The sequence below is a fragment of the Diplodia seriata genome (genome assembly GCF_021436955.1).
Source record: "Diplodia seriata strain FDS-637 chromosome Unknown scaffold_5, whole genome shotgun sequence".
Classification (NCBI taxonomy): Eukaryota; Fungi; Ascomycota; class Dothideomycetes; order Botryosphaeriales; family Botryosphaeriaceae; genus Diplodia; species Diplodia seriata.
The window spans coordinates 1888339-1913359 of record NW_027117312.1 but is presented as its reverse complement, the minus strand read 5'-3'; the positions used below and the strand labels follow the sequence as shown (position 1 = coordinate 1913359).

General features: G+C 57.7%; 9 protein-coding genes across 9 annotated transcripts; 6 read left to right on the top strand and 3 right to left on the bottom strand.

The window, feature by feature from the left end:
* Positions 1-83: 83 nt before the first annotated feature.
* Positions 84-2364, bottom strand: SLS55_005567 (uncharacterized protein; the record flags this gene model as incomplete). Its single annotated transcript, XM_066777014.1, has 4 exons — positions 84-1166; positions 1312-1447; positions 1500-1882; positions 1936-2364. 4 exons carry the CDS (start codon positions 2362-2364, stop codon positions 84-86), a joined length of 2031 nt encoding a protein of 676 aa, XP_066632856.1.
* Positions 2365-3046: 682 nt separating this feature from the next.
* SLS55_005566 (uncharacterized protein) lies at positions 3047-3777 on the top strand (the record flags this gene model as incomplete). Its single annotated transcript, XM_066777013.1, has 2 exons — positions 3047-3071; positions 3152-3777. The coding sequence occupies 2 exons, from the start codon at positions 3047-3049 to the stop codon at positions 3775-3777; spliced, it is 651 nt and encodes a 216-aa protein (XP_066632855.1).
* Positions 3778-4906: 1129 nt separating this feature from the next.
* On the top strand, positions 4907-6103 carry SLS55_005565 (uncharacterized protein; the record flags this gene model as incomplete). Its single annotated transcript, XM_066777012.1, has 1 exon — positions 4907-6103. The coding sequence occupies one exon, from the start codon at positions 4907-4909 to the stop codon at positions 6101-6103; it is 1197 nt and encodes a 398-aa protein (XP_066632854.1).
* A 1178-nt stretch (positions 6104-7281) lies between these two features.
* On the top strand, positions 7282-8538 carry SLS55_005564 (uncharacterized protein; the record flags this gene model as incomplete). The annotated part of the gene is made up of 6 exons (XM_066777011.1): positions 7282-7389; positions 7468-7757; positions 7813-7886; positions 7942-8047; positions 8103-8266; positions 8324-8538. 6 exons carry the CDS (start codon positions 7282-7284, stop codon positions 8536-8538), a joined length of 957 nt encoding a protein of 318 aa, XP_066632853.1.
* Positions 8539-9046: 508 nt separating this feature from the next.
* RPL9B (60S ribosomal protein uL6) lies at positions 9047-9899 on the top strand (the record flags this gene model as incomplete). The annotated part of the gene is made up of 5 exons (XM_066777010.1): positions 9047-9092; positions 9176-9223; positions 9281-9536; positions 9615-9792; positions 9849-9899. The coding sequence occupies 5 exons, from the start codon at positions 9047-9049 to the stop codon at positions 9897-9899; spliced, it is 579 nt and encodes a 192-aa protein (XP_066632852.1).
* A 2062-nt stretch (positions 9900-11961) lies between these two features.
* Positions 11962-12765, bottom strand: SLS55_005562 (uncharacterized protein; the record flags this gene model as incomplete). The annotated part of the gene is made up of 4 exons (XM_066777009.1): positions 11962-12120; positions 12188-12374; positions 12484-12535; positions 12633-12765. 4 exons carry the CDS (start codon positions 12763-12765, stop codon positions 11962-11964), a joined length of 531 nt encoding a protein of 176 aa, XP_066632851.1.
* Positions 12766-15583: 2818 nt separating this feature from the next.
* On the top strand, positions 15584-17754 carry SLS55_005561 (uncharacterized protein; the record flags this gene model as incomplete). Its single annotated transcript, XM_066777008.1, has 6 exons — positions 15584-15637; positions 15688-15781; positions 15843-15904; positions 15961-16086; positions 16219-17123; positions 17205-17754. 6 exons carry the CDS (start codon positions 15584-15586, stop codon positions 17752-17754), a joined length of 1791 nt encoding a protein of 596 aa, XP_066632850.1.
* Positions 17755-19456: 1702 nt separating this feature from the next.
* Positions 19457-20753, bottom strand: SVF1 (putative cell survival pathways protein; the record flags this gene model as incomplete). Its single annotated transcript, XM_066777007.1, has 3 exons — positions 19457-20411; positions 20466-20681; positions 20731-20753. The coding sequence occupies 3 exons, from the start codon at positions 20751-20753 to the stop codon at positions 19457-19459; spliced, it is 1194 nt and encodes a 397-aa protein (XP_066632849.1).
* A 975-nt stretch (positions 20754-21728) lies between these two features.
* NPR1 (Nitrogen permease reactivator protein) lies at positions 21729-24300 on the top strand (the record flags this gene model as incomplete). The annotated part of the gene is made up of 3 exons (XM_066777006.1): positions 21729-21983; positions 22041-23493; positions 23570-24300. 3 exons carry the CDS (start codon positions 21729-21731, stop codon positions 24298-24300), a joined length of 2439 nt encoding a protein of 812 aa, XP_066632848.1.
* Positions 24301-25021: the final 721 nt, after the last annotated feature.

Below are 25021 nucleotides of genomic sequence, written 5' to 3'. Positions count from 1 at the left end.
CCAAGACGATCAACGACAAGCAGATCGACTATTATTGCCAGCACCTCAACTCACAGGCATTGAAAAAAAAAAAAAAGCCCCCCTCAGCCCCTCTCCCTCGCCAATTCCACGCACTTCGCCGCCGCCTCGTCAAAATCGTCGTACGCAAAAACCTTCAGCCCGCTCTCGGCCAGGATCCGCTGGCCCTCGGCCTCGTTCGTGCCGCGCAGCCGCACGACGACGGGTAACCCCCTCCCCTCGAGCCCCAGCTCGCGGAACGCGAGTAGGATGCCGTCGGCGATCATGTCGACCAGCGTCAGGCCGCCGAAAATGTTGACGAAGACGACGCGCACGCGGGCGTCGGCGAGCAGCAGCTCGAAGCCGCGCTTGACGGTGGCGGCCGTGGCCTTGCCGCCCGTGTCGAGGAAGTTTGCGGCGCGGCCGTGGTGCGGCGGCAGCGCGAGCGCGTCGACCGTGTTCATGGCGAGCCCCGCGCCGTTGACGAGGGTGCCGATGTTGTGGGCGGACGGGTCGGCGGACTCGAGGCCCAGCTTGACGTACACGATGCCCGCGCTTTCGGCGCCGAGCTCGTCCGGGTCGATGGCCTCGGGGCCGGTGTCGCGCAGCGCGTGCAGGGAGGCGTGGCGGTTGCAGGAGCGGAAGGCGGCGTCGTCGAAGGTGAAGGCGGGACTGTAGGTCAGCAGCGCGTCGGCGTCGGCGGCGACGGCGAGGTGCGTCGAGAGGCCGACGCCTTCGTACTTGCGGAAGAGCGTCCAGAGCGTCTCGAGGAGCCGGTGCGTCGCGGCTTTGGCGCCCGGCGGCGCGGCGTCCATGTGCAGCTGCTCGAGGGCGCGCGAGAGGGTCTCCTGCGTGGGCCCCGTGCGGTAGTCGAACGGGATGTAGCGGGCTCGGGCGTGGATGTGGCGGGGGTGCGTGGTGGAGGAGACGACGAAGGCCGGGGAGCGGGCGGTGCGGTCGACGGTTATGCTGGCGTAGCGGGGGTCTTCGTTGGAGTTCGCCTCGCGGGTGGTTTCGATGCCGTGCTCGGAGAGGAGGGATGATGATTGGGAGGCGTTCAGATGGAGGCTACGCCTTTGGAGGTTGCCAGGCTTGGGGGTAGGTGTTGCTGAGGGTAAGCGTGGGCGGTGGGAAGTGTGGTAGCCGCGCTGTTGGCCGGCTGAAGATTGCTATGGCAATGCGTGAGCATATTGACACCAGATCCACGCCTTTTTTTTTTTTTGTCTTGGTGTATCCTACAGTGTTTTGGATGTTTCTGCCGCTCTCGGCGAGGAGTCCCTTCATCACATTACCGAACTTGGCTGGATGGTCTACCATCACCGCACCAGCATTCTCGAGCAATTGAGCCTTGACTTCGGCCAGATTCTCTCCAGGAGCAGGCCACGCACCTGCATGGCCCATCACCCGGTCGGCCGGGGCAAGCTTACCGCCAACGAGGGCAGCAATTGGCCTTCGTCCATGTTAGTAATCTAGCAATGCTTATTGGAGACATTGGGGCCTACTTTGGCTTGGCGGTGCGCTTTCTGTACTCCTTAATCCACTCTGCCGCCTCCTCCTCGGCACGGCCGCCGACCTCACCGACCACGATGATTCCTTCGGTGTCCGAATCATGCTCGAATACGTTGAGAGCGTCTACGAAACTGGTGCCCGCAATGACGTCACCGCCCATCGAAATGCAAAGACTCTGGCCGAGTCCCGCACGGGTGAGGGCGGCAACGGTCTCATAGCTCAGAGTCCCTGACTTGGCAACTACACCGACGTGGCCCGGAGAAAAGCAGGGCAGTGGCTGGAACCCAATGCGGCAGCGTCCGATGGCCGAGATGATGCCTGGGGCATTGGCGCCCACGAGTCGCGATTTTGACTGAGTCTTGAGCATAGAATGTATCTGTGAACAGTCAGCAGACGGCCGCGGATCCGAACAAGGACTGGCTTTTGTACCCTCAAGATGTCGTGCAAGGGAATATGCTCGGCAACGGCCACGATCAGCGGGATTTCGGCCTCAATGGCCTCCTCAATGGCTGGCGCGGCCTGGTGTGCCGCAACATAGATGCCGGTGGCATCTGGCTTCAGTTTCTCCTGCGCCGCCCGTACGCTTGGAAGAACCGGGAGCCCCAAGTGCTCCCCTTCGCTTCCTGGCTTGACACCACCCACGATATTAGTGCCCCACGCGAGAGACTCTTTGGCGTTGGCCGTGGCCTGGCGGCCGGTAAAACCCTGGAAGATGACTCGCGTGTGCCGGCCAATTTTCAAGTTTTGGATTGTATCATCGTAAGAATGCCTCGATGGAGTAGTTGAGAACGAAGCGCGCAAGGAAGAGCTGCGTGCGAGATGTATGGCTCGTGAAGTCGAGAGGGTACACGACGTCATTGATGAGAAGCGATGAGACAGCATCGTGGACTGCCCAGGATCTTGCTCTTGTGCGCCCAAGCTCCAGAAAATGAATGTTCAGAAGTGCAACGAAAGCGCGAGGACAACGTCTTGCCGAGGAGCCGAGAAGCGGAGTCTATGGTCTATAATGCGCGAAGCTCGACGGAGATACGGCCGGGGAATAAGCTGGGTGGTGGAGTGCATGCATCCAACGCGACATCGGCCCTCGGGTCTCACGCAATGCTGCAGCAGCACAGCACGGTACCCCGCCGCGCATGAGAAGTGGTGGCCGCTGCCCCTTTTTGTGGACTGGCAGGCCTCGGCCCTGCATGTGCCTTGCTGGTGATGGACTTGCGGCAGGGCTCCCCCACGCGGAGGAATCGCGGTGATCGCCGCGTAGTCGCGGAAGCTGCGCAAGCTGCTGCCCTCACCGGGAAGTGACATCTATCAATAGCGCACGCCGCCTTAAAGTCTGGAAGCTTGCGATCGCCTTGCCCGGACACTGCCTCCTGTTCCCGGGATTCCACTGATTCGCACTTTCACCTGTACAAATTTCACTTGCCAGCTTCTTTTGCTGCAGCTAGACGCTCGCTGTTCCCCGCTCAACCCGTCTTCTGTACTACTTCCTCAGGCCACCAACACCACCACGAGAGCTTGCCAACCTCCTATCCGAGTCGCCAAAATGTCATCCGCCATCTCATCAGGAGGTGCGTCCAATCCTCCTCAATGGCTGCATCGCCAGCGCCAGCGACAACGGCGGCACAGCTAACACCCACCTCGTCCGCAGAGCTCGAAGCTTCCCTCAACAACCTCAAGATCTCCACCTCCTCGACCAGCCCGTCGCCCTCGACATCGCCCGGCGCCGGCACCACAAAGCTGCCGTCGAAGAACAAGCCCGCGAGGAAGGCCGTCGCCGAGTCGTGGGAGGACGAGGCGGCGTCCGACTCGGAAGGCTCGGGCACCGAGACGGAGCTCGACGGCGGCAGCACCACCTCGCCCGTCAGCGTCCTGAACAAGCACGTCGGCGGCGGCGGCACCGAGGGCCCGCTGGCGCCGCCGCCCACGCCCGCGTCGCCGCAGTTCGACGGCGGCCACGCCAGCACCATCGACGCCCGCTTCGCCGCCGCGCAGCAGAGGCAGCAGCAGCAGCGCGCCGCCGCCGCGTCGATGCCGACGCCCAACGCAAATTCGGACGGCGGTCCCGCGCGCCGGCCGGAGAAGACGACGTCGGCGGCGTCGCGGATGATTGCGGCCGGGCTGGGCATGAGGGCGCCGAAGCGGACGGATGAGGAGAGGGAGTACGATCGCGTCATGCGCGAGAAGGAGCGCAAGAGGCGGGAGAAGGAGAGGGAGGAGGCGGCGAATGCGAAGAACAGGGAAGAGGAGGCGAAGAAGGCGATCTGGGACGACTAGGGGGATTGCCAGTTTCGTTTGAGTTGACTGGATGGATCTCGTGGCTGTTCTACATTATATTATCGTATTGCATTTAGTACACACAGGCTAAAAGGTACTTGGGAGGAACGGTCACTGTTTGGGTATTGTGGAAAGCATTCTGTTGGAGTCACGCGGAGGGAATTGGTACGGTAAGGAAAGACAACGTGTATGATGGAAATATCTGTTTGAAAAGGCACGCAGTATCAATGAAGAGCTATGGCACATCCTTCATAACACCATTCGTCATGTTGCACCAGGAAGACCCAGAGTCTTGGCTGCTGATGGATGCAACAATATCATAAAACCGGGACCAATAGCCTGGACTATGTATACATCAAAGGTGGAGTCTATATTTTGAATGCAGAGGACTCGCTTTCAAAGAAACCCTCGTGATGACGGGCAGGCTTGTTTAGGAAAGGTTTGCGGCGCTAGCTCGCCGGCAAAGATCGGACGCAGACGGACACCAGAACAGAGCTTCAACCGAATACTTGCGACCCAGCCACAGCAACGAATTCCTGCTATTCTAAGTCTGCCCGATGATGCAGTGCCGCCGGGCTGCAGTGATACGGGGCGATGCAGCGGTGCTGAAACAGCGGTGCCGAGTCGGGGGTGTTGTGCAAGGTTATGCAGGATTATGCACGACTTGTGCCTCGCTCTCGGCTTCCTCGTCCCTTTCGCGTACCGAAATCCAAGGCAACGACCAACAACAGCACTGTGCCACCACCGAGCTACGCGGTCGCTATTGATGCGCTCCAGTCAAAATGACCCGCCTACTAGTTGCGTTTAGGCACCAAGGGTACCAAGCTTTCTCCTGTAGCCGTACAAGCATTGCGCTCCTGCCCTAACAAGATGACGAAGCTTATCCCCGTACGTACCTGCGCAGCGTGGTATGGATTCGTGGCGATGGCCGTGGCCATGCTTCCTTCGGTACTGCGCAGGTAAGAATATGTGTAAGTATAAGTAGCACTGCAGGCCGCTCTTCATGAACATCATCAACCAGCACTTCTCCTCAAGAACCCTCAAATACCTTCCTACACTTATATCTCCTTCCAATTACTCTTTCGGAAAACAGCATATCATACACCCCGATCCAGTCCATCACTACAGAATGTCATCACCAAAGATTGCCATCATCGGCGCCGGTCCCGGCGGCCTGACTCTAGCACGCATTCTTCACGTCAACGGCATCCCCACCACGATATTCGAGAAGGACCCTGATCGAAAGTTCCGCCACACCGCAGGCGGCTCCCTCGACCTCCACGAACACTCCGGCCAGAAAGCCCTTCAAGAAGCAAACCTCTTCGACGAATTCCAAAAGCACGCCCGCTACGATGGCGAAGCCATCATCCTGACGGACAGATTCGGCCAGGAGCACATCAACGTCAAAGGCATCGACACGGGCCGGCCCGAGATCGACCGCCCCATCCTCCGTCAAATGCTGCTCGACTCGCTGCCGGCCGATTACGTCCGCTGGGGGCACAGCCTGCGGCGCGTCGAGGCCGATGGCACCCTCCACTTCGAGCACACGACGGAGCGCGGCTTCGACCTCGTCGTCGGCGCCGAGGGCGCGTGGTCCAAGGTGCGCCAGCTCGTCAGCACCGTGCCGCCCTTCTACTCGGGCGTCTCGGGCCTGGAGTGGTGGCTGCACGGGCCGGACCGCACGCACCCGGAGCTGTCGGCTATTATTGGTGACGGCTCGTACTTTGCCTTTGGCGACGAGGAGGGCCGGTGCCTGGGCAGCCAGCGCCAGGGCGACCGCAGCATCCGCTGCTACGCCTTCATGCGCAAGCCCGAGACGTGGATCCGGGACTGCGGCGTCGACTGGACGGACCGCGAGGCGGCGAAGCAGTTCCTCAAGGACGTCGAGTTCGGGGAGTGGCCGCAGAAGCTGACGGCCGTCATGGACGCGTGGGAGCAGGGCGACATCATCCCCCGCCCGCTGTACATGCTGCCCGTCGGCGTCAGGTGGCCGCACCAGCGCGGCTTCACGCTGCTGGGCGACTCGGCGCATCTGATGACGCCGTTTGCGGGCGAGGGCGTGAACGCGGCCATGTGGGACGCCATGGAGCTGGCCGAGGCGATCGTCGCGGACCGCGAGGACTTGGACGCCGCGGCTTGGGCGTACGAGAGGAAGATGTTCCCGCGCGCGGAGAAGATTCAGCAGATGACGTGGGATAGCCTGCGCAGCCGGTTCGACCGTGGCGGTGTGGCGATGATGAAGGAAAGGTTTGAATTCCTGCTGGAGAAGAGGGCGAAGGGGGAAAAGGTGAAAGACGGTGGCATCGGTTCAGAGGTGACGGAGTAAGAAGTGGACCGGCAATTGGAGTAAGGAAGGAAGAGTTGGAGGTGCAATGGTGGAATCAGGCACGCATGAGATGATTTTATTCTTTTTTCTGGCACATTTAGACTTGTCATATTCTCTCCCCTTACCTGCAGCGTTAGCATATATAGACTCTCACCTCTTCGTTACTTGTACTTGCATTTACAAATGATATGGATTATCTGAATAATGACACATTGGTACAGGCCGCGCTGCACCTGGCCTTCATCAGTGTATGAGTAAAGGTTTCAATGCCCAAGGCACTATCTTGGGAATGACGACGGCTTGAGGGACATGTCTCCACTCCGTATGGAAGCCTTTCGGAGCTAAGCCGGTCGGGGAGACCATCCCTCCGCGCCGGCCGTTAGGTTGTAACGAGAACAGTACATCGTGCACGATCCCGAGCACACGTCAAAGCGACTGGCAATCGCCCTATGCAATTCTTTGTGGTGAAGCTTACTTTACCTAACCACAACCGACCGGGATGATACGATTATCTGATCAGAGCAATGAATAGGCGACTGATTAACATTCGGGCGGTCATCCACGCTGGCGATCTCCTTGAGCGCCAAAAACGAGCGGCGTAACTCTAAGCCCGTCAGCATCAAGCCCCATAGGTGTCAGACTAAAATCTCACGCGGCCCATCTCTGAGTGCGAATAATAATGGCGAATTGCTTTTGCCCGGCTCGCGTATCAGGAAACAGCTTCTCTCGCTAATTCCCCAGCCACGCAGTGTAGCGAAGCGAAACGTTGCACCGCCCGCCCGCGCGCGTATTGTGTCTGTTTCGGGAACATGCTGAAGGCTTACGCCCCCCTTCGTTTTCCGCAACTTGGCTAGAGCCGGAAGCTACAGCACGAATCAGCGACCGCCTGATCTAAGCTGGCGCCCCGCCATCTGGAGAGCGGAGCAACTTTGGCGGCATCCCATTGCACCGTTAATCGCTCCGACCCTTGTGAAGGATCGCGCAAGGTCTCAGGATAGGCTGCAACATTTCCACCTTTATAAGTAGGCTTCGCCGTGGAGTTGAGCTGGGCGTCGCGTTGGACATTCCAGGCTTTGCGGGGCAGTTCGGTCCACTCCACATTTTCAACCTCAACAACGCAGCTTTCAGTTGACCGTCCCTTTCGCCAGACTTGTCATCAGAATCTGCGTGAAACGACAATGGCCCAATACGTCCCACTCAAGAAGCCGGCGCATCAGCGGCCGGAATCATCGCATGTCTCCGCTGGTAAGAGGAAAGCATGGGGGTTGCCGGTGAACTTGGTCGGGGTACGTAGACACTTTCTCTCGAGCCGGTCATTCTCGAAATGCATTCCCCAAGATGCATATCTGACACCCCATCTACAGTTCATTCGCGACCAGCTCACAGTCTCGTCATGGCTTGCTCTGGGTGGCTGTCTGCAATGCCTGCTTTTCCTCGTCGGCGGCCGCATCGCATTCGTGCCCGCCTTCTCCCTCCTCTTCTACCGCATCGTCGATGCTGCTCTCATGACGAAAGGCTGGAGGTCGAATCCAGCAATGGAAGACGTCATCTTTAACAAGTTTGCTATTCACTACCCAGACGCCGAGGGCAAGTACGGCGGCAAGCCTGCCAACAAGGACCTTGTCGTCTTCCACATCGGTGCCAGGAACAACCAGTAAGTATTAGGGAAACATTCAAAGCGCGGACGCGGTTTGCTAATGGTTGCAAAGTCCTCTCGGAATGTTTGCGCCTGGTGGTAAGGAGCTTGGGGACTTTTTCGACGGCTTGGTCAAGGACTGCGAGAGTAAGCCGCTACATATATCACTTGGCCAAAGCCCGGGTATTGACAACCGCATCAGAGCGCGCGGAGGAATACGGCATCCTGGGAGTAACGTCCTACATGACCGCCGGCGAGACCGCAACCAACAGTGAGACCATGACGGTCATGTTTTTTGAGAACGTCGAGTAGGCCAAGGCCCAACCGCACTTCTGGAAATCTCAATGCTGATATCTGCCTTAGGGGTCTCCACAAGTTTGCTCACGATCCTCTGCACCGCGAAGCCTGGAACTGGTGGAACAAGAACTTGGATAAGCTGAAGCACATAAGTATCTGGCACGAGGTGTTCCGCTGCCCGGCCGGCAACTGGGAGGGCATCTACGTCAACTCGCACCCTCGCGGTCTTGGTGAGCTTATTGCAATTTACTGACCTTCGACTTCGGTCACGCTAACGTGTCGTGCAGGCGCGACAACGGTCCCGCTCACATTGGAAAAGGACAACGAGGCCCTGGGCGTCAAAGCCGGCGAGAAGGTGCACTGCTATCCTATCGTGGATGCCCGCAGGGGCCCTCTGAAGACCAGTGCAGGCCGCATATCGAGCATCGGCTCAGACGCCAAGGAGCATGAGAAGTATAACGATGATCCGTATGAGAACTATGGCACTCTGAGTGCGGTTTGAAGTCGACGTGTTAGACTCTTGTAGCGAATATTAGTTGTGAGCGTGGAACGCGACTGGAAAGAATTGGACTTTGCCAATACGGGAACTAGTAGCTTCAATGGAACTTATGAATATCCTGAGTGTATTGCATGATGAGTAAAGGCTGCGGGTTGAAGTAATGACAACTCTCGAAAGTAACCTGGAGTTTTGGGCATCTTGTTGGTTGGCCGGTGGCGAATGCTTGAGCGTGGATGCAGTTCGATGGAAGCTGGAACAGTCTCGACCAGGTGTGCGAGAGCAAGGCGACAAGCAAAAGTCTGGCAGTCTGACTGGTAGGTGACGCGCAGGAAACGAAATTGTGCATCACGTGCGTGAGGCGGGCGCGAGCGGAAACGGCGCGGAAAAACCGGTCGGCTCGCTTATGCTGGATCGGCCTCTCCCACCAGAAATTCCACGAAAGTCGTGACGGGCAGGTAGCGACGACGACCGACGACGACGACCCCCAGGACACTCCGCCAATCGACTCAAAATGAAGTACATCCACAGCTCCGAGTCGCTGACCATCCCCGAGGGTGGTGAGTACCCACAACCGCTTGCGCGCGCCAGCGACAAAATCGAGACGCACGAAGCCGGGCTAACGAACTGTCGCGAACTGCAGTCAAGGTCGGCATCAAGACGAGGGTTGTCACCGTTGAGGGTCCCCGCGGTATGCACCATCCGCGCGCAATGGCGAACCGAGCAGAGAATTGACGATGGCCTCCAGGCAAGCTCACCAAGGACCTTGGCCATCTCGCGGTTTCTTTCACCCACCCCAAGAAGAACGTCATCAACATTGAGCTCCACCATGGCATCCGCAAGAGCATCGCCACCCTCCGTACCGTCCGCACCATCATCAACAACTTGATCATCGGTGTCACCAAGGGCTTCAAGTACAAGATGCGCTACGTCTACGCCCATTTCCCCATCAACGTCAACATCGACAAGAACAACGAGACCGGCCTGTTCGAGGTTGAGATCCGGTATGTGGAACAAAACGGCTGAAGGCGAAGGACGCGGGAAAATTGAGCGTGGGCTAAGTGGGCTGACATGGGATGCAGTAACTTCTTGGGCGAGAAGTTCGTCCGCAGGGTCGTGATGCACCCCGGTGTCGACGTCGAGGCGTCGAAGAACGTCAAGGATGAGCTCCTGATCACCGGTAACGACATCGAGAACGTTTCCCAGAGCGCCGCAGACATCCAGCAGATCTGCCGTGTGAGGAACAAGGATATCCGTAAGGTAAGTGGAGGCACTCCCACGCGTCCACCTGGCCGCAGCGCTAACATGCAGCGTAGTTCTTGGACGGTCTGTACGTCTCGGAGAGGGGCAACATTCAAGAGGAGTAAACTCGATTTACGGAGCGGGGGTTCTTCACGGGGGTTGGCGCCATTTTTCAGCGAAAACGGCAACACGGCATTATGAGGGGAAAATAGGTCTAAGAAACCTAATAGCACTTCAAGAAATGCTGAAAAATTTCTTCTTTTCTCTGACCCCCTGTGCCACGGGCGGATAGGTATTCAGGGAGTACACGAGTGTTCATTTGATATTGACCAACCAGCATTCTTAAGCATTGACTCCCCTTGAAGACTAGATGGACTAACAGACAGTCATTGTTTCGCCCACCAGCGCCATTCTCGCTACGATTACTCAGGAACCTTGAAGACGCAGGTTCTACGCCGGAGAATAGGGACTAACGAACGACTTCGGCAACCGGACGCGAGCGGCCCTCAAAGAAGCGCCAATCTCTTCGGATCGGAAACCATTACCGGCCGCCAACAGCCTCAATTGTGGCGCAAGGCGCGGGCAACGGGAACTTTCGGGGCTTCCAGGGAGGGGAAGAGGGGCATCGCCCAGAGAGCGGTGGCATGACTTCAGGGCGAATCAAGGGCACCGAGTGACCTAGGGAAGCAGTCGGGCAGCGAAGTCTTCCCATCTCCCTTCCAGCTCAAAAGGTAAGCTTAACCTGTTCCTGTCATCTCAATCTCTTTTCCCCGCACCCGCCTGAATCTTTCTATGATGAAGCATTTCGGATGTAAATCTATCAGTATACCACCGAGAGCGCAAAACCGTGTGGATATTTCCGTTGCCTTCCTTCTGATCTTCTTGATTCTTATCTACAAGACATTCACATTTCCAGCGTGTGGGAGCAGATTTGCTAATACGATTCGCTTGGAGATAGATTCGAGACGCTTTCTTCTAAGAAGTTGGCATTCCGGTTCTCAAAGGTCCGGATTGTCCACCCTCTTTCACATCAAAAGGTAAGACATCAACTATTTCCCTTGTCCACCCTTCACCGCAATTTCCTGTTTCGCCTGATGAGACACTCGCTGGCACCAGTCCTAGAAAGACTTGTACTCTTTTTGCTGCGGATTAGCATGCCGCAAGGTTCTTATACGAGAAATCCTTGCCTGATTCGAAACCAAACCCCGATGCCTTATACACTTCCAGTCTATCATCTGGATCTGTGCTAATGCTGGTTATTCTACAGATCAAGATTTCCGAGTGCGGGAGCTTCGATCATCGCGGTGCGGAGTGTTCGGTTGGATGGAGATTTGATCTCCGTCAGTCCCTATTTATCAGTGGTGTAGCGACAAGGACACCGCTGTCGCTTGCTTTGCGAAGGGGAGGGAAATGAACCGCCTCCTTTAGATTCCCTAGCAGTTCAGCAGCGATGAATCGATTTCGTTTCTCACAATGGAGATCTTGTGCACCCGAGTGTATGCGCATGTCGCGAAACTTTTGCTCCCCTGTGCATCGCAATTCATCAGCGGTTAGTCTTCATTTTTTTCTCCCGACCTTTTATTGCGAGATTATCCCCCAAGTCTGATGACGAGATGCTGGATTCTGCAAAGACTTGTGGGAAAGTCGCTCTCGAAGTAGGTGTCTCGTCAGTGTGCGCAACAGAGGATGAACGGTGCCGTGACCAGGAAGCACTTGGCAGCGTCAGCCGGGGGTCAAGGGCGCCATGTGGGTCCTTTTCGCTAGAGCTGTGAAAGCGTGCATGAAGCTTAAAAGGGAAAGACATCACACCACGAACACTCCACATGGACGACGACGACAACAGAGAGAGAGAAGCAAAAAATGTCAGGAAGAATGAGTAGAATAATGAATGGAAGTTTGTTGTTTGCTGACCGTGGTCAGAGAGAAGAAGTCTCGTAGCCAGATCGTTTCCATCATTGCCTCCGTTACCTAACCCTCGACCCGATCCCGTCCCCCCCATCACGCCTTGATTGAATGTAAAAAGGTTGTGCCAATGAGCGAAGAAAAATTATCCGAAGTAATACAGTAGTAGTGGTAGCAGCGACCAGAGCGCTGAATGGGTGGTTTGTTCTCCCCTCCCCTGTTCCGATTGACAGGTTTGCGCATTGCAGCCCCAACAGGAGAAAGCGGGGGGATGTTCGCTTTCCCTTAGGCGGCTTCGCCGGCCTCCTCCTTCTTCTTCTTCGACTTCTTCGACGACGGCATCGGCGCGCCTTCCTTCTTCTGGTGCACGATGAAGCGCGTGTAGCACTCTTCGCGGTCCCACTCGAAGCCGGCGAGGACGGGGTTGTCGAGTTCGTCGTCAGCCTTGTCAGGTGTTAGCTCTTGTTGTGGTCGAAAAGCGGGGTGGGAGGGGGAGGTGGAGCCAAGCTACCTTCTTCTTGAACTGCTTGTAGATGGCATCTAACGCGTCCTTGATGGTCACGCCCTTCAGGTTCCGTGCGGTGACCTCGAGGCCGAGCGGGAAGTGCAGGTCAATCTTCTTGACCATGGGGAGGACGAGCGGCTTTTTCAGCGCATCCTTCCACTCTTCCAGCGTTGCTGGTGACGTGTTGAGCTTCCTGCGTGGCGGGAACGAATCAGCTCAGCCTTGATGGTGCGGGGTCGGTCGGACAAAGACGAAGTGTGAAGGAGGGGGGTGAGGCCGGATCGCTGCGGGTTCATGCTTACCAGTTCAGCTTCTGAGTCTCCGGTGCTATTTGCAGTTCTACGCCTTCCTTCTCTGCAGTGGGCTGTCAGCTCTCTGTCGGTTGATGCCTCAGCCTGTTCGGTGGAGAGAGGGCTGTCGATGGCGAGTCGAGGGTCAGTGAGAGACTCACCAAGGTCGAGAATGTTGTTGACGCCGGGTGCTGAGGAGCTCTTTCTTCTGTGCTTGATCTTGGAGTCGTCGAGAGTGCCGCCCTCCTCGACGGCGGAGTCGACCTTGGAGAGTGGTACGGTATCGGCAGACATGGTTGGTGTTGCAGTGAGGATCTGAACCGGGTGGGTGGTTGCAGAAGGAAAGCAGTTCAATACGATGAGTGGTTGAGTACACAGAGGAGTTGTGTGAGGAGAGAAGGAAGGGCAGAAGACAGGGCGAGGCAGGCTCAATATAGGCGCGGCGCGGGGTCTGGCGGGATGCGGGCTTTCTTTGGTGCAACAAGGTCTTGGGATGAGGAGACGAGCACCTGACCCGCGTGCAAGCCAATTGACCATGCCACTCGCCAGATCACCATGGCTTCGGGCCTGGGGGCTGGGTGCCGCCCCCGGGCTCTCACCCCAGGGCGGCGGCCCCGATGCGGGCAGCGGAGGCCCGGGCAGCGGTTTCGACGTGATGCTCACGCTGCTGCTCACACCACACCACGCAACGGCGCCAATGCGCGCGCTCGCGGCGAATCAGCGTCCATCGCGCAGGGGAGCTTGGGCCACGGGCACCGCGCCACGGCCGGCTGCCATTGGCTTTCTTTGTTGCCAGAAAAGCTGGGGTGGTCCATGACGCCGCTGCTCGCAAGCCCGGAATGCGGGGAAAGCTCTTGGGTTGCTCCTGCCCTCCGCTCGTTGGCTCCCCTCTGTCTCTCCTGCGCTGCGCGCTGCCGTCACCGCTGCCAGCCGTGAGTCGTCAACGCCCTGCAGCCCCCCGCCATTGGTCTCTTCGAAGCTGTAGATGTGCTTTGGTGCGCCGGGAGCTCGCATTCAGACAGCCGAAATGTGGCACCCCAACGCTCTCCATGCACGCGCTACAGCCCGCCGCGACTACTGAGAGGACCTACGCAACCAGCGGATGCAAGGGAGCGCTAACGCGACACCAACCCCCGCAGTCGTGCGCTTCCACGCCTCTCTCGATCATCGCTGGCGATTGTCGTTGCTAGGGGGGCTCAGCTAAACTGCATGCTAATCGAGAAGGCGCCCCGCTCGTTGCTTTGGCTGCCCGCGTGCCGAAACCTGCATGGCTCCGTTCATGTAGCTGCACGATACGTATCTTCTGGGACCCGGGCGGGCAACGCAAGCAAAACGGGGCCCACCGTTGCGAAGCTCACACGACACCTATTCCCGCGGCCTACTTCATCAGGCACCGGCTGCATTAGGCGCCTTGCTCTGCTGGTGCGTGCATGGTGTCGCGTTGATGGCCTACCGCTCTTCCCTGCGGCTATTCGGCCCTCTCGGGGGGAGGAGGAGGCCCGATGACGACACAGCAGTGATGATGAGGAGGTGCAGCTGAAGCTCTGGCAATTGCGAAAAGCGGAGAGGTGCCGTGGTGGCCCGCCCGGTCCCGAGTCGGGGAACGAGTTTGGGGGAGGGGACTCCTCGCCCGCTCTTTTCTCGGCCAATTGAACTGTCTGTTCGTTGCTAGCAGTCAGTCAAGAAGGGCTGGGCTGAGGTGGCATTCCGGGACAGGGCGCGGCGCGGGGTTGCCGGTGTCGGCTCTGGAGCAAGACACGCAGGTGTCAAACCGTGTCTCGAACCCTTGAAGAAGCATGAGGCAAGCCACGGGGCGTCAGGGACCGGCGCGGCGTCAGGGCAGAGGAAGATGCGAATGGGCACAGATGTGGTGTGTGGAGTGAGATGCCGATCTCGCGTGTTGTGGGCTGCCTCCCTCCGCTCCCCGAAAATGCCTCCTGCGAGAACATGGGGCCACGCAGTCATGTGTCTTTATTTGCGCAGGTCTAGAGCAATCGCTTGCAGGAACTCGCAATATATGTGTCGATGCTCGGCCGAAATCCGTACGTTCGATATGGCCTTTGCTTCACCTCCGCATTGCCGTGTTGTACGTCACTCGGGACCTGGGGCCGAGGAGGATGATATCTCATGCCATCGAGCTGGCGCCCTGAGCACGTCTGCTGCGCATTCCGCCATCGAAGAGAATTCGACGGATTCCTCGCGATAAGCCCGTTGAGAGTGGAACGCGACTGAACAGCATCATCGTCATTCTGAGCTACCATAAACTATTCGGGACACATGAGTTCTGCCACCATAGCTTTGTCGAGAGCTACTTTTCCGACCCTCGATACTTACGGCTGAACCTGACGCGAAGCCTCTCCAACTCCTGCTGCATTATGGCCAGAAGCCCGACGCCGAGGCATTCCCGGTTGGGACACCAGCCTTTTAACAAACGATGATGGGGGATGAGGACTGCTACGTCTGTGTTGGAAGACGCAAGGCTTGCTTCAAATAACGGGGCTAGCTAGACCATCCCCGGCAGAGCATGCACCCAAGTTGCGGTAGTATCTGCGATCGAGGTGGCGATGCGTCAATGGGAGTTGTTCCATGAAGCTGAGGGGAACTGACTGCCGTTGTGTGTTGTAGAAAAACGGGTGTCGACGGCAGAAGAGCGGGCGCAAGGCGGAGAGGCCTCCTGCGCCGTGGTTGCCCCACGCACGCGGTGGGGCTTGTCCCCCAAACATAGATATCGTCTCGACGCGCTCGTCTGCTCTCATTGGATCAATGTCGGATCGAGCTGTCCGAATGGCCCAGTCAGCATGCGCGCTGGGTGACAGCGTACTACAGCTGTGTGCAGAAGGTTTCGCGGGCCGTAAGGTACAGGAGCGATGACCTCATAGCCAGCCAACTAGGTAGCTGCATGAGCTGTTGTTCGGTGGAGCTGTTTGCGCAACGCTCAAACTACCCCTCCGTCTTGACACGTTCAAAAAAGCAGCTGCAGATCAGGGTGTTCTGCCCCTCCACACCAGCTGTTGCTGCTCGACGACTCCTTCGTTCAACCGCCTGCTGACCTCCCACCTCCGCAGCCAGCCGACGCTCAATCTTCCCAGCTCCTCTGCAATTGCGTATCAAGATGGCGACCGGAACGGACAAGCAAGCTTGGTGGAAGGAGGCCGTCGTCTACCAAGTACGTCTTCTTTTCAAGCAGCATTATCTCTCCGATGCTGATGAAATAAGATCTACCCGGCTTCGTTCTACGATCTCAACGGCGATGGCTGGGGCGACATCAAGGGAATCACCGCGAAGCTTGACTACCTGAAGGACTTGGGAGGTTAGACCACAATGGCCTGTTTTTGTTGCTGAGTCAAAAGCTGATTGAACTTGACGTGCAGTTGATATTGTTTGGTCGTCTCCCATCTTCAAATCCCCCCAGGCGGACATGGGATACGACGTCGTAATTACCCCCAGAACCCCTTGGGATATCAGGTCAGAATTTGACATAAATGCCAGTCCGACTACAAAGATATCGACCCCAGCTACGGCACCCTTGGCGATGTTGATGAACTCATCGCCGAGCTGAAAAAGCGTGACATGAAGTTTATGGCTGACTTGGTCGTCAATCACACTTCTGATCAGGTAAGTGGAACTCGACTAAATACTCAAAGCAAAATCTGGAGCTTTTGGTTCCCCTGCTCTCGCCAATTGACTTCAAGCCTCGAAAAGAGCCCCGTTCAAACATGGTGGAAAGATTGCTAACTGCCTGATCAGCACCCCTGGTTCCTCAAGTCTCGCTCTTCCAAGACGGACCCTCACCGTGACTGGTACATCTGGAGGGCTCCCAAGTTCGATGAGAACGGCAACCGGCAACCTCCCAACAACTGGGCCATGCTCCTCGGTGAGGGCAATTCCGCATGGACCTGGGATGAGAAGACTCAAGAGTACTACCTTGCTCTTTTCACGCCTGAGCAGCCGGATCTCAACTGGGAGTGCGAGGCTGTACGCGAGGCCGTGCATGATGTGCTCCGCTTTTGGTTGGACAAGGGCGCTTGTGGCTTCCGTATGGATGTCATCAACCACATCTCAAAGGTGCAGACATTCCCAGATGCGCCAACTAAGACGCCAGGCCACCAGTTCCAGCCGGGAAACCAATTCTTCGCCAACGGCCCGCGCATGCATGAGTACTTGAAAGAGATCCACGAGAAGGTCCTATCTCACTATGACACCATTACCGTAGGCGAGATGCCTTTCGTGCGTGACGAAGATGAGATCATCCGGGGTGTCGGTGCGAAGGAGAACGAGCTGCGAATGATCTTCTCCTTCGACATTGTCGACATCGACAACGTGCCCGATCTCGGCTTCAAGCTGGCCCTGCATCCGTGGGACGCCCGCGACCTGCGCCGCATCGTGAACCGGCTACAGCGGCTCATGATCGAACGCGACGGTTGGAACTCCGTCTTCATCGAGAACCACGACCAGCCGCGCAGCGTCTCACGCTACACCGACGACAGCGACCAGTGGAGGGAGCTCGGCGCCAAGATGCTCTGCCTGATGCAGACGACCCTCTCTGGCACGCTCTACGTCTACCAGGGCGAGGAGCTCGGCATGAGAAACGTCCCGCCGGAATGGGAGCCGGCCGAGTACAAGGACATCGAGACCATCAACTACTGGAAGAAGTGAGTAGCAGCATATCCCCTCAACCCCCATCATCAACCCCCTTCGCATCTTCCACGACCGCTCACACCCCACACCCCCAGGATGAACACCATGCACCCCAACGATGCCTCCAAACTCGCCGAGGCGCGCCACGTCATGCAGCGCAAAGCACGCGACCATGCCCGCACGCCGATGCAATGGACGTCCGGCCCACACGGCGGCTTCTCGCCCAACCTGAAGCCCGGGGCGCAGCCGTGGATGCGCGTCAACGACGACCACCCCAGCGTCAACGCCGAGCGGCAGCTCGCGCACGACCCGGCGTCCGACAACCAGCTGTCGGTCCACCAGTTCTGGCGGCGCGCTCTCGACAACCGCAAGAAGCACAAGGACGTCTTCGTGTACGGCGACTTCTCGACCCTGGGCGCCCCGCACGAGGCCGTCTTCGCGTACAAGCGGTGGAGCGAGAAGGAGGCGTTCGTTACGATCCTGAACTTTTCGGGGAGCGAGGTGGAGTGGGAGATCCCCGCGGAGGCGAAGGTGAAGTCGTGGGCGGCGTGGAATTATGACAAGGAGAAGCCCGAGGGCCTGGCGACGGAGGGGAAGATCAAGTTGAAGCCGTGGGTGGGATTGTTGGCCGTGGCGGACGTGTAGGTGGATGGTTAAAGGAGGGCCTTTCGAGGTCTTGTGGACTTCTCGCCTTGGCTTGGCTTCGCTGTTGATGTGGTAGACATGCAGACGCTGAATCGATGATGAGGATTCCATACCCCGCCACAGTGATCATTTAGATGAGCCCGTAACTCGTGCTCGACCCGACTGCGAGGTCACTTTCATACATTGCAAAGCAGACAACTCCAGTAACTACCGGTAGAATTGCTCGAAAATGTAGTGTGTCGAATTCGCTCAACTACGTCGTAAGGTGATAAGCTGTGGTTGGTGGTGTTTTTGTGAAACCTAATCGCCGTTAGAGGCTACACATGAAGTGACGCACATGCTCTCTTTGTACTCGTCCACTTTACCACGCACGACTGCCGTTTGATCGTACGCCGACACATTATTGTCACCAGAACAGGACAGAACAGGCGGTAAGCTATGAGGAGGTCCCGCCCCTTGCGGTCTCCCTCCTCCTACCGCAAGCTCCCAAACCACCATCCCCGATACTTTCCCGCCTTTTCATATCTTCTTCTAGTAAGCAAGTAATACACCTACCCTCTCAAGCAACCCCTCCCTCCCCCCCTCTTCTCTCTTTTATCCCTCATCCGCCTCCGACGTCATCTGTGCAATTTAACCATCTCGCCTCCCCCGATTCATGTCGTTTGCCCGCGACTCATGAACCCTCTCGTCATTCGCCGCCTCTTTCCTTCCCCACACGCACCAAGACAAGACAAGGAGGCCAAGAACCCTAGTTACTTACGCATCATGGGGTGGGGGAGGGGAAAGGGAAGGGGAAGAAGATCATCGGGACCGCCCGATAGCGCGCGTGTGGGGGGCCTGACATACATACATACAGGACGGCCCCATCTAAAACGGCATACGGAAACCACAAAGTGGCAATGAAGAGGTTCTTTTTTTTTTTTTTTTGCAAACCATGTCAGATGGATAAAATTGCAAATAGCGCCGAACTTGTTTATTATGCGAAGGCGCTACCGAATTAAGAGATGGGAAGAGGCGGTGGGGGCAATGGTAGCGCTATAGTCGGCGCATATCAGCGCATGGCGCGATTCCATGGTCCGATTCGGGACGTGAGAGCCCATGAGATAGCTCGTGACTTTCGCCCCCTTTCTTCGGCTGATAGGTACAGAGTCGACGTATGACTGCTCAACAATTTCTCCCAGGGCTCGGTGGGTCATTCGACGCGTGAAGAGAACCCGTGAGTGAAATGGTTTGCGCAGGGCGAAAGCGATGTTTACGTAGAGCTATGGTTGGCGCAGCCCAAATAGGTAATGTCAAGTCGCTGGAAAAGCTCGGCAGGCGACTGTGAGGGAAATCTGAGCCACAAGATATGCATGGCTTGAGGAGTGGGAAACTATGGCACCGGAGAGCAAGCTTGTCTTGAGGGATCTTTCCATTCATTAGTGCTGGTGAGCTCACGCCAAACGTCCAGCTTCGTGCGAATCTAATCGATTAAAATGATATGATATTCGTGCCTCCCATGGCACTAATCCAATCGAGAGGGAATGCAATGCAAGTAGCGAGTGAGTATGCAACAGTCACACGCTTCTAGTGTACCCTGTCTTTCCAAACCTGGAAAGTGAACTGAAAGATGGGTGAGCGGAGTTCCTCGTCAAGCCGCCCCCAGTGACATTAGTAGAGGGGCAAGACACCACACTGAAACATCAAATGCCCCTTAGAGAGCTCACGAAATGAAGGTAGCCTCGGTGAAGAGAGTACCCTCCTCAGTCTTCTCCTCATCGCCGACCTTGATCTTCAGAGTCAGCTTGGGGATGTACTGGTAGATGTAAGGCTTGGTGCCGGCCGCGCTGGCAACAATAGCCTTGACGAAACCCGGGACCTCTGCCATGACGTCAACGCGATCCACACGCGGCCCAAGGGAACCGGTGAGCTCCGCATGAACATCCTTTCCGTCCGCAGTCTTGCCGTCCCAAAGGTACGATGCAGAGACAGGCTCGGGCCAGTCGTTGTCCGTGTCCTGCTTCTTCTCCGTGTGGATTGCAGTGTTCTTTGCTCCGCCGAAAATGAGCCCGCCTTCGGTCGCGATGCCGCCAACGCTGACAACAGTCGAGCCGTACGAAGGAGGGGTGACGTACTCCATCATGACGGCAGAGTAGGTAGGCGACTGGAAGTTGACAAAGTTCCAACGAGCGGCTGTAGTCAAGGTTAGCTCGGAGGTGGCCGAAGGTGCGCCGATCGCGATATTCTCACCTGCGTGATGTGGCTTCATGCCCTGCAGAGCGTGCACGAAGAAGCCCCTGCCGGCGAAGTCGACCTCGCCGGCCTTGGTCAAGATGCTGCCCTCGACCTTGCACCGGGGCCAGAAGGCGTGTCTCATCGAGCCCCAAGGGTTTGCAGGGTCGGTACCGAAGTAGCTCGAACCGTTCTTGCCCACGACGAAACCGGGGGCGGTCTTGGTAAACTTCAAGCTCACAACGCTTTGCTTATTGGTCGACGACTTGATCGTGTACGAGGAGCCATCGGGAGAGAGTTCGACGGAGCAGTTGTCGGCGTAGAAGTTGAGCTTGGCGTCGTCGAAGCGCTGGTTGTTGAGCGGGTCGGAGGACCACAGGTGCGGCGTCTTACCGCCGTCCTGGTAGAAGATCTTGCAGTTAAACTGGCAGGTGGTTCGGATGCCTCTGGAAGCGGCGTGGTTAGTTCCTAATCAAGGGCAAGCGCAGGACGTTGCTCACGCTACATTGCTGTATATGACCTGGACCATGGCGAGGTGACCGCTGTCGGCGGTAAGGTAGAACGTCTGCGTCTCGACGCAGGTCGAGTCCATAGCAACCCATTTCAGGTCATTTTTCTGAAGCTCGGTGTAGGGCGTCTCGGCGGCCTGCTTGGTAACAGGCTGGATGGCCTCGGGGCCATAGATGGGCTCCTGGGTGCCGGCGACGTTGGCGAGCCTACAGAGTGAGCATTTGGGGCGCAGGTGCGCGGAGCAAGGTGACTGACTGTTGCTTGGCCCAGTTGAACATGGTGGATGTAAGGGCGAGTTGTTTGGCTGGGTTGACGGGTGTGTCGGGGTGGGGGTGACGGTTCGGGCGGCAAGGCGGCAGGCAGCGAAAGTTCGGCGCGTCTAGAAGGCAGGAAAGGCGAGGCACGCGCGCGCGGGCGCGGAAGGTGTCGCTGGGCGGAAGCGGCGGGGCGTGCCTTGGCGGGTCTTGTGCCGAAACAGGACAAGGCAAGGCTGACTGCGATTGGTGGCCTGGTGGGTGTGTCACGGTGGATGAGGATTCTAGCCGCGCAGAGTCTGCCATGAGCGACCTCGCCGTCATAGCCCGCGGCCCTGGAGCGCAGAAGCCGGGCCCCGCTGACAAGGCCACGGCCGTCTCGCGCCGCACATCGCACGTCTCCAGCGATTTCGTCCCTCTCCTCTCTCCTCACCACGCAGGTCCACTTGCGCGCAGACGATCGCCGCCCCCAGCGCTTCCGCTGCAGCCCGCACCCCAGTCTCGTCGCCGAGACTCCCAGCGCGCCCAGCCGGCTTTTGCTCGCCCTCTGCCTCGGCCAATTCCCGGCCGCGCCCAGCCCTCTCCCCTCGCGCGCCCTATGACGCGGGCGTCATCTCAATCGCTGTGACGACTCTTCTATCCACGCCCGGTTGCGCTGCCTCGACCCCGGTTCCCAGGAACAGGAAGACCCGCCTGCGTGCTCCCCGCCATTGGCCCACCTGCACGCCTTTCATCCGTCGGCACTCCCGCCCGCGCACGGCGGATGCTCTCTCGCTGCCCTTGTCCTCGTCCACACCAGCACTCACCACGGCACTCGCAGCTGTGACTTCGTCCGATATAGCTTGCCCACGAAGACTCATCTGCGGCTACGACAAAGTAAGCTTAATTTTGCTCGTGCGTCAGTGCATCCCTCCGCGTGGCGGCCGGCCCGCCGTCGTCTTGCATGCCGCAGCCACCCAGGATCCTCTGACTGAGACGTTTACTAGGCTCCTTCCGAAAATGTCCAAACTCGAGCAGGGCGACGAGGCCCTCCAACAGGGTGTGCGGTTCGCCTCGCATAACGAAGAGATCGAGCCCGAACAGGCGCTCCAGCAGGTCGAGACGATGACGGGAACGGAAAGGCCAAGAAACGACCTTGACCCAGAAGCACAAGAGGGCCTCCGCAACCTCGCCTCCACGCTGCAGAACTCGCGTCTCCAGTCAAAGAGACTCGAAAACTTCTCTTATGAGCCTGTGTCGTTGCCGGCTTCCAGAGTAAGCGACTTGGCTAATGACTCGGTCTTCGTTCCGCATGCTGATCCGTACTTGTAGGCGCCCTCTCCCTCGTCGGGTTCGCGAACGCCCATGGCATTTTCTGGCGCTCCGTCGCCCAGACCCTCTCCGCCGACTTCCACCATGCACTCTCCTCCACTCACCCCCGCCGCAACCCAGTCCAGGGACAGCAAGCAGAGTTCGGCGCCTGCGAGCCGGCTCTCGCAGGACTCGACCATCATGACCCCCGAGGTGTCTCCACCCCACGATACTCCGCCCACGTCCTTGTCGGCCTCCGAGGAGGAGAGGAAAAAGCCGCCGCACATAAATGTTCCTGCCGCGCCGTATGCCAAGCGTGGCTCCGACGCTTCGGGTGTCACCAGTCATCCCCGAGATCCTCCCAGATTCATCGTTGGACCTTCCGGCGACTCTTTACCTGGCTCAAAGGATGTTAGCCCCTCCGCTTCCGGCACAAGTACTCCTGGGGATGCCGGGACTGGCCCCAGCACCCCTGCCCCACAGTCGCCGTACATGCGCCCGACCTTGTCGCCAAGAGGCGAAATCGATGATCCCTACTCGCGCTCCAAGCGTGCGCCGCAGCCCCGCGACAGGTCCTCGCTAGATCCCAGGTTTATATTCGGACGTGACCGCGAGGCGAAAACCAAGTCTGCAACCGCGCCACTCCCCCGGTCCAGAGGCAACGGATCGGAAAAGGAAGGGAAACGTCATACGCTCTTCCACGCCCATCACCATCACCATAAGAAGCATGACAAGCACGACCACGATGACCATCGCGAAGACTTTGGTGATAACCTGAAAGAAAAGCACGGATCAATGTCGGAACTGAAGAGGTTCTTCAAAATTGGGGGCCACAAGCGGGACAAGAGCAAGAGCAGGCCCGTGTCTCCCTCGGAATCCACCGGCGTCCTGTCGGCGAAGAACAGCAAATCGGGAACGCGTACTCCTCCTTCCAGAAGTGCCACTGTCGCAATACCATTCGCTGACGATCATGGCCTTGAAGCCAAGTATGGAAAGTTTGGAAAGGTTCTCGGCTCGGGCGCAGGAGGATCGGTTCGCATTATAAAGAGAGCGAGCGATAGCACAGTGTTTGCCGTCAAGCAGTTCCGTGCCAAACACTCCTACGAGAGCGAAAAGGAATACACCAAGAAGCTCACCGGCGAGTTCTGTATTGGCTCCACGCTGCATCACGGCAACATTATTGAGACCATGGACCTGGTCCAAGAAAAGAGTAACTGGTATGTCGTGATGGAATATGCGCCATTCGACCTCTTTGCCATCGTCATGACGGGCAAGATGAGTAGAGAAGAGGTCGCTTGCTGCACTCTCCAGATCTTGAACGGAGTTTCGTACCTGCACGGCATGGGGTTGGCGCATCGGGATCTGAAGTTGGACAACGTGGTTGTCAATGAGCACGGCATCATGAAGATCATCGATTTTGGCAGTGCCGCTGTCTACAGATATCCTTTCGAGACCGAAATTGTTCTGGCTAGTGGTAAGTTTTTACAACCCAACATCTTGTCGATAAAGAGGGGAAAGGCCGCAATCCGACTAACTCCAAAGCGCTGCAGGCATTGTTGGCTCTGACCCGTACCTCGCACCTGAGGTCTATGACCTGCAGAAGTATGATCCGCAGCCTACTGATATCTGGTCCATCGCTATCATCTTCTGCTGTATGACTCTGCGTCGTTTCCCTTGGAAAGCACCGCGTACATCGGACAATTCTTTCAAGCTCTTTGTTTCGCCACCAAACACCAACGACTGGCCGCAGCACACGTCAAGAAAATCATCAGAAATGCATGGACCCTCTCACAGCACTCTTGACGTGAAGGAGCACGAGCGTTCGTCCAAGCGTGCTATTGAAAGTGCGCCAGCGAGCAGGATGCCCAGTCAGGTCGATCCCAAAGACACGAGTCAAAACAACAACAATCAACCCAACGGCGACACCCAGAACGACCGGCCCACTACAGCTGGTGGGAGTTCGCAGAACGCACCGCCGTCGAGGAACAGCAAGGATACGTCCACGGCGCCGCAGGCACAACAGACGATCAAGGGACCGTGGCGCCTTCTGCGCCTGCTCCCCCGCGAGAGCCGTCACATCATCGGACGTATGCTGGAGATTGACCCGACGAAGCGGGCGAAGCTGGAGGAGATCATGGAGGATAAGTGGGTCAAGGGCACTCCAGTGTGCCAGCAGCTTGAGGGCGGTAAAATCATCAACGCGGACAACCACACGCACACGCTCGAGCCGGGCAGCGCGACGGCGGTTGCGGCACAGGCGGCGCCCAGCCACAAGAAGTGAGCAGAGGGTTAGTGGCAGCACCAATCTCCATTTTATTTCCACTTTCTACAGTTTGGCAGTTTTTCACTTTTGCACTTCAACACCTCGGCGCAAGACCTGGATTTGACATTTTGAGCGCGGAGAGACAGTTTGTTTTCAATTCATAGAAGGCGGTTCTAATTCACGAGAAAAGCGTTTGCGGGCGCGGGGGTTTATACAGTTATGGGTTGTTGTACAGAGAGAGCATTTAGTTGTTAGCGGCGCAGGTTGGATGGGTTGGGAACTGCAGTAGTGGGCTTTTTGCACAGCATAGATGGGACTCCAGAAGGCTTTTGGCGGGAGCGATACCAGGGCAGTCATCGCTCGTCCTTCCATTCGCAGTAAGCAGCATTCAGAATTCGACAGGTTCGTCTCCGCAGCGGCGGAAATTACGATGGGCTGGCTGCCAAGGTCGCAGCGGAGCGTTGCGTGCAATTGCGCCCGGGGCGGGTAAAACGGGCAGGACGACGTCACGGGCTTCATTAAACAGCGCGCGTTGCCCAAAACTCGGGCAACCTGCGCCAGACCGCCCTCCAAAACCCGCGCCCTTCACGCCGCAAATCTGCAAATCCTTCAGAGTTTTCGTCGCAGGCGGCGCACGCGGCCATGGCCAGGCCGGTCACGCGAGCGCCCCGGGCGCGCCAGCCCTTCTGCTGCGCCGTCTTGGCTTATCAGCCAAAACGTGCAGCGATAATTGGCCTGC